The sequence below is a fragment of the Orycteropus afer genome, unplaced genomic scaffold (assembly GCF_000298275.1).
Source record: "Orycteropus afer afer isolate SDZICR_OR568_19922 unplaced genomic scaffold, OryAfe1.0 scaffold00128, whole genome shotgun sequence".
NCBI classification, from domain to species: domain Eukaryota; kingdom Metazoa; phylum Chordata; class Mammalia; order Tubulidentata; family Orycteropodidae; genus Orycteropus; species Orycteropus afer.
The window spans coordinates 8143807-8155714 of record NW_006921715.1 but is presented as its reverse complement, the minus strand read 5'-3'; the positions used below and the strand labels follow the sequence as shown (position 1 = coordinate 8155714).

Here is an 11908-nt window from a genome sequence, read left to right as displayed (position 1 = left end):
GCCACGGTTCAGCGAGCCGGCCAGTCGACGGCCAAGAGGGCCGCAGGCCCGAGTTTCTGAACGTCAGGTCATGCCCAGCCGGCCCTGGCGAAGCACAGGTGACACTACCGCGGCCCCGTAGCCCGGGCCCCGCTGGGAGTTCCTGTAGCGCGAAGCTCCTCACTCCAGAACGGCCTGGCCTCGCTGGCGGCCCCGCCAACCCCGGTCTGGTCCCGAGAAGCCGCAGAAGCCGACCTGCCACAGCCCCTGAGACGCCCAGGCCCCAAGCGCGCCCCTGGGGAGCAGCGAGCAGCAGGACTGAGGGGGACCCGAGGCCGAGGGACGCCGCTCACCTGCGCGCGCCGCGCCGCGCCGCTCCCCGCCTCGCCCCCGCCCCGCGCATGCCCAGAGGCCCTTTCCCACCCGCCTCGCCTCGGAGTCGGCCCAGCCCGTTCCTGCCCTGGGCGCGCCGCCATGGAGAGGATCGAGGGGGTGGCCGTGAGCCGCTGCGTCGACTCGCCTTACCTGCGGCCACTCACGCTGCACTACCGTCAGGTGAGCATGCGCCGGCTCCCGTCCGCCTCGCGCAACTCCCTTGTCCGCTCGCCCCCCCAACCCCGGCCGGCGCCCCGCCCCGCGCCCGGGGCCCCGCCCACTGCAAGGCTCCCCGCCCCTCTCCCTGGGGCCCCGCCCACTGCACCGGCGCCCCGCGCCCCGCAGGCCCCGCCCCACCGAGCGCCCTAATCCCCGCCTGCCCCAGCTGAATGCTGGTCTCTGCGAGCGGCCTGGCCTCTGCCCGTTGGGTCGCGGGTTCGCGGCCAGGCTGAGCGCCCAGCCCGGGGAGGGGCCAAGAGAGGGACACCTGGGGGCACCGCTCTTCCCTCCAAGCAAGGGGCCCTCCCTGGGCCTTCTCCGTCCCTTGGGGCAATGGGACGTATCCAGCGCCCCGGGGATGAGGAAAGAACTTTCAGAGATCATTGCCTTGATGCCTGTACTTGAAGGAAGAGTTAGAGGGGCAGAAGAGGACGCCTTCCAGGCGGCCAGGGGAATGGAGGCTGGGGGCAGACCTGGGTGGGGACTGGAGGGCCGGCCTCTGGGGTCCTGGCAGCGGCCGTCCGGTGGGCTTCCCAGGTCCCTGAGGTCTCCACCTGCTTGTAGAAAGCTGCCCAAGTGCAGCCCTTCCACCGGGAGGGCAGCACCTCCCCACCCTGTGCCCCTGACACACTGCGAGCTCCGGAGAGCAGGGCCAGGAGCGCATGGCTGGCGCAGACGGCCCTCCCCTCACCCAGGCTGGGCCCTCCTGAGCACCTGCCCGCCCCCTTCTCGGCCCGCACCTGCCGTTTCCGGTGTGTCTTCGCTGGCCCCCAGTCATGGCCTCCAGCTAGGGCTCCTCCATGGCCATCAGTTGACCCGCCCTCCTGGCCAGCGCCACCCCTCCCTGTGCCTGCAGTGTCCTCCCCTCCCCTACTCTCCAGGCCCCTTCCTCTGGGAAGTTACTGCTGAAGGCCCCCACTTCCACTTCAGCCTGAGCGAGGCCCCAGCCCCTCATCTCCCCCTCGTGGTGTAGTCCTATGAGCTCCAAGAGGCTGGGAATTCATACCCAGGTATAGGCCCAGGTTGGCACCTGGTCTTGGGCGGCACCAGGCCAGTTGTGGGACTGAGGGGGGGGGATGTGTATGTGTGGGAGATGTCACTGCTCTCTTCCCTGGCACTGACCCAGGGTGGAAGTCTGGTAGCCATAGGAACACTGGCTTTGGCTGCACAGCCCCCGAGGGGCTGGGGCTCTAGGGGCAGGTGGGTGGATGCAGGGTGCCCATGGTTGGGCTGTGGGGCAGCCAGCCGGCACGTTTCCTCTGACATCTGGCTCCCAGCTGAGGCAGGCAGCAGGCTGTGGTGGGCGTGGGCTAGTGCAAGGGCACACCACCCCCTGTCGGGGGCCCCTGGTAGATTGACAGACAATGACCCAGGACCCACCAAGGTTCTGGGGAGGGCATCTTGCTCACACCCCAGTCCTGCCCCACACCACCTCCCTCCCAGGGAGCCTGACCGCCAGGTCCTGTGGGAGGTGGGCTTCAGGACCCTTCCCTGCACCCTGCCTTGGCTGGATGTACAAACTGATCGTGGTGACCGGCAGATAGCACAGGGGAGCTGGAGCAGGATGGGGCAGACTGACAGAGGGGGTGTGAGTGGGGGCAGCTTGCCTGGTCTTCCCAGGGGTGACTGGCCCCAGGGCGACGTTGGGCAGGCCTAGGCTCGCCTGCTGGGTGGTGCCTCACAATGGCCTTCGGGCAGCCTGACCTGTGCACCTGGGGACGCTGGCCCCCCATGGAAACCAAGGCTGCCACACCTCCTCACTGCCTCCTGGCCAAGCTCACTGCAGTCTTCCCACCTGTCCCGGACCTGCCCCCCTCAAGTCTGTGGGGCCTGAGGCAACCACCTCCTCCAGGAAGCCCTTCAGCACCCTCCCTGCTCTCAGCTCACCTTCATTTTCTGTCTCCTGCTCAGTCCAGGTGCATGTCATGGCCTACCCTCTCCTCCACCCAGACAGAACCCAGGGTAGAGCGAGCTGCTCACCAGGGCCATGGGGCTGCCTCTGTGACTGGGTGGCCCATGGACCCCCCACCAGACTGGAACCCCAGGGAGCCCAGCACAGCCTCCTCAGCAGAGACCCCCTGCAGAGGGAGGTGGCACCGGGTGGAATGGCTGCTGCGTGCTACAGCCTGAGCCTGGCCTCAGTCACCCTCTGTCCTCCCTCTAGGATGGACCTCCTCTCCCAGCAGTGCCCAGCGGGTGGGATTCCGGGCCTGCTGCAGCCCCATTAGTGTCTGTCCTTGTTACCCAGGCCTCTGCCCTGCATTACCGTCTTTGCTCCCTGGGTGCTGTCTAGACCCTGGGAGCCCCGCCAGGGCAGAGGCTCAGAGTGGGGTGCCGGTTGGTGGAGGGGAGTGGTTCTGGCCAGGTGAGGTTGCTCAGGGTGCAGCATGGGCCTGGGTGGGTTTCCTGGCTTCAGGCCCCAAACTCCTACTGTCCAGTCACGTCACTGAACCGCCTCGCGCTGTGGAGTGCTCTTCCAGCTGCTGGGGCACTACCACTCCAGCTGCTCCTAGAGCTGGTGCTCCCTCAGGGGACCTGCCCGGCCCTCCTGCCGTGTGTGCGCGCCCCCACTTGGTGACAGCGTATACTTCTCCACAGCCCCACGTGCTCGGCCCTGTGTCCCGCGCTGGGGTGCTGGGTGACAGCTCATGTCGTTCCTGGGATGCCTTTTCTGCCCTTTGCCCTGATTTTCTGCCTTATCCCTGCTGGGGTGAGGCTACCCTTAACCTTCCGCCAGCCCAGGCCTTCCCCGCGGCCACCTGCCGCTGCACCAGCCCGTGAGCAGATCTCCAGACTAGGAACCAGGGCAGCTTGGTCTGTCTGGTCTCCCGGCTCCCAGGAGCGTCCCCTACCCTGCCTGGTGGCCACCCTGTGCCTTCTAGCAGCCCACTTTGACCACCTGGTGGCCTCCCCAACTTTGGCCCTGCCTCTTTCAGAACGGCCTCCAGAAGTCATGGGACTTCATGAAGACACATGACAGGTGAGGGCTCAGTGGTCCAGGGGGACAGTGGGCCTGGAGGAGGAAGCCCTGCCTCTGGCCAGGCCCCGCATGGTCTCTAGACCCCGTCCCTGAGGGGTCAGTGCTGAGGCCTGCAGGCTATGCCTCGGCCATGGCGGAGGGCAGGCCCTTGGGAACGAGCTGTCATGGTGCCCTTGCCTCCAGCATCAGGGGTCTGGCTGGACGGTAGTAGAGTGCAGCCAGCGAGCAGCTGGCTGGCACGGCCCGTGTGTCCCGCCCGTCATCTGGCCTCAGCTGCTGCCTTGCCACTCCTGACTGGCCCTGCTGTCCTACGTGCCCTTCTCCCCACCCCGAGGCCCCTCCTGCCAGCTCGATCCTGGGCCTCAGCTTCCCTGTCAGAGCAAGGGGCCTGCCTTTCCCAGGCTGGTGGGGAGATGAGCACACTGAGAACCAGGCCCCAGGAGTGGGGCTTTTGTCTGTGCTGAGCGGATGCCCCTCTCCCCCGCAGCGTGGCCGTGCTCCTGTTCAACTCATCCAGGAGGAGCCTGGTGCTGGTAAAGCAGTTCCGGCCAGGTGAGCTGCCCGGGGTGGGGCCCAGGAGGGCTCCAGGCTCCCCGCCCTTCCGCCTGCCTGGGCCCCCAGGGTCTGTGTGCCGATGTGGGGAGGGGCCTCCAGGGGAAGCTGAGACCCCGAGAGGGGGTCTGGCCCAGGGCAGCCTGCGAGAGTAGCTCACTTGGGGGTGCTTTCCCTCCCCATCCAGCTGTGTACGCAGATGAGGTGGAACGCCACTTCCCAGGGTCCCTGGCAGCGGTAGACCAGGACACACCCCAGGGACTGCAGTCAGCTCTGCCCGGCTCAGTGGGGGTGACATATGAGCTGTGTGCAGGCCTCGTGGACCAGCCAGGGCTCTCCGTGGAAGAGGTGGCCTGCAAAGAGGCCTGGGAGGAGTGTGGCTACCGGCTGGCCCCCTCTGACCTGCGCCGAGTTGCCGTGTACAAGTGAGTCTTGCAGCCGCAGGCACAGGGGCTGGTCAGACTGGCCTAGTGGCCAGGATAGGCGACTGGGGAGGACGTGAGCACCCCATCCCCAGGGGAGTGCAAGCAAACAGATTTCTTCTCGATTCTGGGGTTGGGCCTCCAATCATAAGCCGGCCTGGAACTGGGGTTCCTGGGACTTGTTCTCGAGCCTGCTGGCCCCGCGCCCCCACCCTGCGGCCCCCAGCCACGTGGGCAGCTGCTGCTGACAGATGCCTCTGCTTCCTGTGGGATTAAGCACCGGGCGCTGGGGGTGGGGGTGAGTCAGATCTGGTCTCAGACGACAGTGGGTTAGGAATGGGGAAAGAAACTAAGCCGTGGGCCCGGGGGGGGGGGGGGAGGAGACTCCAGCTTGGGGTGGGGCAGGAGTGAGATCTGGGTTTTCCAGGCTGCCCAGCCACATCCCAGATGTCGCCCCTTCTGACCCCACCCACTAGAGCCACCTTCCCACCCAGAGGTATCTGGCTGGTGACTTGACCCTGGGTACCCCTGGCACCCCTGGTTCTCAGCAGCTCAGGGCTGCTGTGACAGGTCCCTGGCCCCAGGGGAGGTCAGACCCTTCTGCCACGTCTCACTGCCCAGCATGGAGGCCTCTCAGCAACCGCAGCGGCCCCACTGGGCCCAGGCCTACAGAGGGGTTTGGGGCAACCTCCAGTCCTCAGAGACCCATCTGGAAGGCAGGATTTCTGTCCCACAGGGCTAGGCCTCAGGGTATGTGAAGGCCAGGCCCCAGTGATCTGTAACTGTGCCACCAGACACTGGAGGGTTCTGAGACGCCTGGCCAGTGAAGGCCAAGGACAGGGAAGACTGGGAGAAGGCTGGCTCAGGAGCGGTCCTTCTGGAGGAGGTGGGCCTGGCCGAGTCCTGGCAGAGGGACTTGTGGGGCAGAGGCTCGGAGGCAAGTGGCCTAGCAGCCCCGGACCAGGCGGGGCCCCTGGGCCATGGTCTGATCTGAGGGCACCGGGGAGCCATGGAGGCTTCTGAGCAGGTCGAAGAGGAGGTATGACTGTGGGGAGCCAGAACTGCAGGGGCTGGAGTGGAGATCAGAGGCCTGACAAGTGGCCGGGAGGGGAGCCAGGTTACTCACCTGCTTCTCCTGGGTGACAAGGCCAAGGGAGCTAAAGGCATCACCAGAGAGCTGGTGGTTGAACGCGCCCTTGGGCTGAGGTTGGGAAGAGGCCCGGGGAGGGGCAGTGCCCAGTACCCGCTGGACGTATTCTTCTTGGCCTGAGCCAAAGGCTAGGCCTCTCCTTCACGGGGCAGCGGAAACCGGGCTTGGGAGCCCTGTAGGCTGCCACAGCCATCAAAGGCGGTCACCACCGGAAATGGGCCATCAGGAAGGGGTCAGCGGGAGATAAGGGGCTGGCGGTAGGAGAGGAAGCAGCTGGGGTGAGGTCGGTCTGGGGTGGGCCTGTTGCCCTGGAGCATGGGGTGGGGGGCTTGGCGGTAGAAGGTGCCCAGTGTGCTTTAGGCCTCTGTGTCCTGGGCGGCCTCACCCCTCAGCCTCTCTCTGGCCTGGACTCATGCCAGCCACCCGCCTCCCAGGGCAAGCTCAGCCTCCCTCACCTGAGTATCTCCCCAGGTACCCATCCTACTCCCTCCTCCCCAGACCCATACCTGGCACATCCGCTCCTGTTCTAGAAGCTGGCCTGGCCCCCGGCTACCCGGTATCCACAACCCACATCACCTTGGCTGCCTGCTCCTCCTGTCTACCCCTGCTGGTCTAGTGCCTGCCCTCACTCTGGCCATCACCTCTGAAGGAGGGGACCCCTCACCCCTGCTCCAGCCTACAGCCAGTGGGTGTCCAGCCTGGCCCTTAGGCCTGTGTGCACTGGGTGCAGCTGCCCTTGCCTTCACCTACCCTGCCCCAGGGCCCACGCATGGCCCCCTGGGCACGTGCCCTTCTCCAGTTGGGAACTTGCACCTGGCAAGGTCTATGTGAAGCTCTCACTGCCGTGGGCTGTGCCAACCCTGGGTTTCTCCCTATTCCCAGCCAGCCTGGGAGCCCAGGTGCAGGTGGAAGGCCCAGCTGAGGGGACATGTGCTGGGCACATGGCTGAGCAAGGTGCAGGGCCTGCCTTGTTGGTCGGCTGCACTGCTCACCACGCCACCACCAACTTGGCTGGAGAAAACATGTTGACTGGCTCTCAGTCTCTGAACGAGGCGTGCGAGCACTGGCATGCTGGGTCCTGTGCTCAGGCGCGTTCATTGGGTTGGCAGGGAGTTTCGCCTGATGCTCGGGGTCTTCTTCTAAACCCATGCATTTGTGGCAGAATTCGGTTCCCAGTGGCTGGTGACAGTTCCTTATTTTCTTCTGGCTGTTATCTGGGACCCCTTCAGTGCTTGGGAGCCAGCCTTGGGCCTGCTAGGTCCCATCACCTGGCTGTTTGCTTCATCATCAAGACCATCCCAAGAATCTCTCTAACTCCCTCCATTTCTAAATCCTTTCTTAAGAACTCATCTGATTATGTCAGGCACACCCAGGGCAGTTTCTCGTTATTAGCTCAACTGACTGGGGTCCTTCACTACATTTGCAGAACCCTTTCACCTTTGTTGTAACCTGACTCAATGGCGGAAGTGGCATCCCATCACCTCCTCAGGTTTCACCTGCACTGGAGGAGTGAGGCTTAGAACCTTGCCCACCACAGGTTTAGGAGTGTGGCAGAGAGGGTGGCATGTGGGGTGCTGGCAGCCGGGGGCTGCCATGGATGGCTGAGCTGACACTGGCTTGTCCTGTTGGTCTGGTATGGGGCTGACCGGCTCCAACCAGACCATGTTCAACACAGAGGTGACTGACACCCAGTGTGGCAGTCCAGGTAGCATAGGGGGGCTATGGGAGGTACTGGTGGCCAGGGACTGCTGTGGATGGCTGAGCCGACACCAACACCATCTTGTTCTGTAGGTCTGGCGTGGGGCTGACGGGCTCCAACCAGACGATGTTCTACGCGGAGGTGACTGATGCCCAGCGTGGCAGCTCAGGTGGGGGCCTGGCAGAAGAGGGTGAACTCATAGAGGTGGTACACCTGCCCCTGGACGGTGCCCAGGCTTTTGCAGACAACCTGGACATCCCCAAGACCCTTGGCGTCATCTTTGGCATCTTCTGGTTCCTCAGCCACGTGGCTCCTGGCCTAGGTGCCCAGTGAGACCCCCGAGGTCAGCCACCCACCCACTGCCTTGCAGACCCAATAAAGGCTGTGCAGCCCCAGCCTCTGTCCACTGGCCTGAGCTCTGTGGCCTGGGCGGGAGAGAGGCAGGGAGGGGTGGGGAATGGTGGGTCTCCATGGAGTGGAAGCTTCCAGCTGCAGACCATGTGGGGTGACTGCTCTGGGAGCAGTGACTGGCAGAAGGGGCAGCCCCCTGGGGCAGAGGACAAGCTCAGATAATGCCACAGGCTGTGAGGCAGGCCAGGAGAGCTAGAGACCCTCTCGGGATTATGGCCAGAGAGAGGTGGGGACTGAGGTTTGGCCAGGCCAGGTGCTCAAGGAGGGTACAGTGCAGACACGGGTGGGCCCACTGGTGGGCTATGGAATGAGCCAGTCCATGGGGGTGGGGGTGCTGGAGGCCGAGGCTGCTGGGCCCCAGGGTGGGGGCTCACTGGCTTGTGTGCATCATGCCCTCTGACCTTGCTCAGGGGTGGAGCTACCTGGAGACCCTGTTTCAAGAGGTCCTGGGGCCAGACACATAGGCAGGATCATAGGTGCCCAGGTGGGGCTGTTATGGGAGGGAGTGTGCCCATCACTGTGGCAGAAGCCCTGGCAGATGCCCCGTGAGACCAGTGCAGTGGTGATGGAGCCCTGGCCTGCAGGTCGGGAGGCTCCCTGGGGTGAAGATGCGGGCCTGAATCTTTCTGAGGTTTCTGAATCCAGGCTCCCTGACACTGGGAAGCAGAGGTGTTGGGGGATGCTGCTCCCAGGGTGACTGGGGACGTTGCTGCCACCTTCACTTTTGTGTTTTGCGCCCAGTGTCTCTAGAGCACAAGTGGTGGACTCATGGCACATGACCTCTGGGTCCAGCTGAGACCCCGTTGTCAGATTGGGGGCACTGCACACAAGGCTGAGGTCCCCTTGCCCTACCCACCTGACCCCAGCAGCTGGGCCCTTTGTGTGAGCATTCACATGCCACCCGTGTCTGGCCGGGGTGTGCGCGTGGCAGAGCTGAACTGGGGCAGGGCTGCCCAGCCTCTGGGTCTGGGGGTCAAGGCCGCCCTGAGGAGGTCACTGGCAGGTGCCCACTTGAATAGCACCACCTGTATGCAAATGCTGGCCAGGACTCAGGTGGGGCCTCCTGGGAGCCCAGCCAGAGGACTGACATGGCTGCTGGGGAGAGGGGCCCTGGAGGGAGGAGGACCCAGACGTCTGGGAATGAGCTGCAGACCAGGGGTGTCCTCCCAGCCTTGGAGCTGCCCACTCACCTCCCCCTCATGCCAGCCTTCCTGACGCCCAGACTCAGAGCCTGCTGGCCCCGGGCGGGGGGCTCTGAGGTGCCCAGGGGAGGTGCTGGGTGTTGGCTCTAGACTGGTGGGGGTGGACAGGGCACCTGGACTTGGGTCCAATCCAGCCGTCTTCCCTCTGCTCTGCAGCGGATGGGGAAGGTCAGCAGGCACCGCCACGGCCCGGCCCTAATGGAGCTGGCATCGATTTCCCGGCACTTGGGGGGGGGCTGTAACCGGAAACTCCCCTCCCTGGCCTCTATATTTAGCCCCGCAGCACAGGGCGGAAGCACTGCTCACTCTGGAGTCAGCTGGCTCTGTCCAAACCTGGGACGGTCCCCACCGGGGCTGAACGCCCACCTCAGAGCTCACTCCAGCCCCTGGGAAACTCAGAGAGGGTACTCCCAGAGCAGAGGGCGTGCTGGGAGGCTGAAGGCTGCTGCAGCCCAGTGGGCCCCAAAATGGTGTGGGGGCCTCCCTGGAAGAGACGGCAGCAAGGCTGGGGTCAGGAGCCCCAGCCCCTGCTGGGCACCTGTGACCCCCTCCCCCAGTACTTCAGAGCACACAGCATCCATCGGGAGATGAAGGCCAGTGGCCCCACTGCTCCTTTTTGGAGGATCACACAGGCTCCAGCCACCTCGCCCTTTCTGGCCCAAGAAGTCCCTGCATGGAAGGGACCCCAGGAGGGACAAGGTGCTCCATGGCCTCCAGTGGCCACCTCCTCCCCCAGGCATGGCTGCCTTCTTGACCTCAGCCTCCTGCGGCACCATTAGGTCTGGGGCGTGGCCCTAACAGGCAGAAGGGGGAGGGGACTGTGAGGGGGCACCCTGAGCGGGCAGGCAGGGAGCCTGCACGGCAGGTGCAAAGTGTCCTGGACCTGTTGGCCCTTAGCTCGGAAGCCCACGCAGCTGCCCTGGGCCAAAGGGACCCAGGTCCCACTCCCAAGGGGCCTGGAGCGGGTGGATGGTTCGGGCCACATCTCCCCAGCTCCACAAGCAGGCTGCAGGGGGAGATGACTGCTGAAGGGCAGACAGGTTAGAGGTGGGGCGGGCATTGTCACCGGGTGCCCACAAGCTGAGACGGCGCTGAGACTGAGGGAGCCTGGGTCTGCCCCATCAGCCAGTCACACTGTGGTACGAACTAGTGTGCTTCAGCCTGTCTTCTGAGATCAGAGAGCTAGGAGGCCAGAAGGAGGGGCAGGTGGGGCGAGGGGTGGTTCCTAGGACTCCACCTCCCAGGCTGGGCTCCCCTCTTCGCCTCCCCAGCCGGGGCCCAAGAAGGGCCCCTCTAGCTGGCCCTATAACAGACTCAGGCCCTGTTCTTACCTTACTCCCCATTCCTCCTCAGCAGTCAGGGTGTGTGACTGGTCTCATCTGTGCCTCTGGCCACTGGCTGTCTCTCGATCCCCAAGGCTTTTGCATATGTGGTCTGTACTGCCAGGGTGTCTCACCCGGCTGATTTGCCCACCCTCTGGGTCTCGGCTGAGAGGGGTCTGCTCCCTGGTCTTTCCTCCACTGCCATATGAACTGGTTCTCTGTTCATCCCTGGGATGGTGGGTGAGGCTGTCTGCATGGTCACTCCGTGGCACCCAGGGCCTGCGGAGGGTGACTTGCTAGGTACCACCGTGGGTGTGGGCAGGAGCAGCAGAGATGAGGCCTGGGCCTTGGAGCAGGGGTGGTGGAGTTTCTTGCTGCCCTGGCCCAGAGCCCCCACTGCCAGCCCCCACCCCAGGCAGTAGCCCTGCTGCCTGCAGGAGCAGGAGGCGTGCAGAGGCCTCAGCACAGGCTGATGGACCCTTACCTGGGGAGGGCTGCTGTGTGTGGTGGGCCTGGGCTGTATCCTGCCCCCACCCAGCTTCCACACCTCACTGGTGAGGGGCTCAAGGGGCTCAGGTGGAGGGGGGCACTGTCCCTGAGAGAACGGCCAGCCCAAGGGCAACTGGGGACTGGTCCACCCCTTCAGGGACCTCTGGCTCCTGTAGCCCCTGAAAGGGCTGCTGAAGAGAGGCGGTGAGCCAGGTAGGACCCTTCTCAGGCATGGGCCGGTGAGCCTGGGAGGGGCGCTGTGCCCTCAGAGGCACCCCCACACTGTGAGCTCCAGAAGCACGGATCCCCGGAAGAGGGGGCTTCTGGGTTCCCGCGGGGCCACACCTCTGGACGGCGCCTTGGGCTCCTTCAAGTTCCATTGTGCAGTAGTTGCCCACCAGCTCCTGCTGTCAGGGCAGTCACTAGCCCCAGCCCCCGGCAGCCCCTGGCTCTACCCCAGTGCCCAGGCCAGGGCCCAGAGAACTCAGGGGGAGAGAAGACAGCTCAGTCCTCATGTGGGCGGGTGACCCTTCTGGCACCTATCAGGATCACTAAGCCCAAGGCCACCACTGACATCCCTGGGAGGGAGGTGAGGTTTGGGGACAAGGAAGGTAACCTAGCGGTGTGGCAGAGAGGTGGGACCAGAGGGTCTGGCCACCAGGCGGGAGGAGCCTCTTTGGAAGGAGTCAGGGCAGCTTGGGCGCCAAGAGACGCACCACTGGCTTTTGTCTCCTGTCCTCCTCCCCTTCCCAGCCTGGGTCCTGGCCTGGGCGTCATTCGAGGGTCGGGCCCGGCCATCCTTGCGCCAGTGCCAAGCCCGGCGCACAACCTGCGCCCAGGAGCGTTGGTTGACCCGCCGCTCCACAGGCGCCGCTGTGGAAGGAGGGAAGGGGCGTCGGAGGCGAGCAGCGCCCCCTGCGGCTGGCGTGGTGGCCGCAGGGGCGGCGCGGGCCGAGGGAAGGGGGCGCGCAGTGGGGGCTGGGCTCCGCACGGGTCCCAGGCTGCGGCGCCCCACCTGGGGACCAAGGCTCTGAACTGCGAGGGACGCGACGTCCCTTCTGGGACGGCAGGGGTGCGGCGCTGGCGCCCTGACGCGCAGCGCGGACCT

At 65.1% G+C, this 11908-nt stretch overlaps 1 protein-coding gene across 1 annotated transcript; it reads left to right on the top strand.

Annotated features, from left to right (window-relative positions):
- Positions 1-453: 453 nt before the first annotated feature.
- Positions 454-7709, top strand: NUDT14 (nudix hydrolase 14). Its single transcript, XM_007944632.2, has 5 exons — positions 454-534; positions 3510-3553; positions 4041-4105; positions 4293-4530; positions 7469-7709. The coding sequence occupies exons 1-5, from the start codon at positions 454-456 to the stop codon at positions 7707-7709; spliced, it is 669 nt and encodes a 222-aa protein (XP_007942823.2).
- The last annotated feature ends 4199 nt before the right edge of the window (positions 7710-11908 follow it).